A 1,696-nucleotide genomic window follows, 5' to 3' on the forward strand; every position below is an offset into this window, starting at 1 on the left:
CCCAACCAAACCGGGGATTTCAGTTCCAAGGTCACTTTTGTTTTCCCGAGGGTGCAACCACAGAAGTCACTCGCGCTGTTTCGCAGGCGTAAAGGAGAATAGACACAGCTGGCTTGGACACAGGTAACAGCGTTGCCTTCCTGAGACAGCAAGCACTGAGCCCCTGACACGCCGATAGCTGCCACCCAGGATCGACACACGGGGAAGATTCCCAGTTTTACTGTTTCGGGGTTACATGTTGGCTCTCAGGAGCCAGCCTAATGTAGGACTTTTCCCCTTTAGTTCAGCCAGTGACTCTCCCTTGAGTTCTTCAGAGCCACCTTTCTTCTAAGAAGTCTTAGGGAGAGCTGCTTTGTTGTTTTGGTTTTTTAAGTCAAATTCTTCTCAGCTCCCCTCACAGGCTGTACAGAACTACTGGCACCAAGCAGGGCAGTTCCTGCACCCCGTTCCCATCCCCAGGGAGGCAGTAACTGCACTCCAGAGGCTTTAAACACACACAGCAGCTGCATTAATTCAATTACTTAAAGCAGATAACAAAGTCCCTCAACACCCACCTTCCTACATTAAAGGCAGAGCTGTCGTACCCCAAGGTCCAAGATTTTATCATTTCTCCTCCAACCCCTAAAACAGCTGAAGCACAAAACTCCGGAGGGGGAAAATGTAACTGAGCTGTGGTCCTTTGTGGAAACTGATGCTTTGAGGAACATGAATAGTGTGACCTCGGAACTCACTCTTCTTTGTGAAAGAAGACAATTCAAGTGTACTCACTGGCAATTTAGTAAAAAGCACCACTAATACACTTGTGAGCACACACACCTGTACCCAGCACTTTCAGATAAAAAATACACAGCATAGTATTTTCAAATGGAGCTACATGGAAAAAAAATAACACCTTGCCAGCTCGTGGAGAAGTATTTGCCTTACTAGGGCAATGCTTGCTGGGATTTCCACAGAGTTGAGCTGCTCAAGGACACCCTCTCTTACCCAGGTGATTTCACATGAGCTTTCCCTCCTCTCCCATCACCAATTCATACTCTGGCACCTCCATACCTGGGACATTACCCTCTTCAACCAACACACCCATTTCCCCCAAGTACCTCCCCACTGCTGGACCAGAAGAAAAAAAAAAAAAGGAAAACCACCACTGGATCAGAAGGAAAAAAAAAAAAAAGAAAAAAAGAAAACCACCAGTTTATTTAGAGAAATCTGTTCTTTAATTGTCAGTCTGGAACGCTCTGATGGAAGCAGACTCGAACCGCAGAGGACAGAGTGATGGAAGTCGCAGCCAGGACCAGAAGTTGTCACATAGCAAAGAGGATGAGGAATGCCACCATCAAACAGAAGAGACCCATGGCCTCGGACAGGGCGAAGCCCAGGATGGCATAGGAGAAGAGCTGCTGCTTGAGAGATGGATTCCTGCATGTTGTACAAGAGGGGAACAACCAGAGGAAAAAGAAAAAAAAAAAAAAAAGAGGATCCACAGTGAGAAAAAAAACAAACCACAGCCCATATGTCACACACGCAGCACCTTCCAGAGCACAAGGCAGATTTATGGTGGGCAGCCACCAGCTGGAATGAGAAAGTTGGGTTTTTTCCCTGGTTTTAAATGATGTAGAGAGGTTGAACCCTGACGGTTTTCACCTGCCCTGGTGGTACCAAGCAACAGTTCCTGCTCACCGCTCACACTTCCCTTCTC

At 47.2% G+C, this 1,696-nt stretch overlaps 1 protein-coding gene across 1 annotated transcript in view; it reads right to left on the reverse strand.

Moving 5' to 3' along the window:
- Positions 1-1,190: 1,190 nt before the first annotated feature.
- Positions 1,191-1,696, reverse strand: part of ATP5G1 (ATP synthase, H+ transporting, mitochondrial Fo complex, subunit C1 (subunit 9)) — a 1,976-nt gene continuing 1,470 nt past the window's right edge. The window contains exon 4 of the mRNA XM_009873669.1: positions 1,191-1,416. Within this exon, the coding sequence (XP_009871971.1) occupies positions 1,302-1,416 (115 nt within the window). The 3' untranslated portion in view covers positions 1,191-1,301. The remainder of the gene's footprint in view (positions 1,417-1,696) is intronic.

This window comes from Apaloderma vittatum, unplaced genomic scaffold, assembly GCF_000703405.1.
Source record: "Apaloderma vittatum isolate BGI_N311 unplaced genomic scaffold, ASM70340v1 scaffold41297, whole genome shotgun sequence".
Lineage (NCBI taxonomy): Eukaryota > Metazoa > Chordata > Aves > Trogoniformes > Trogonidae > Apaloderma > Apaloderma vittatum.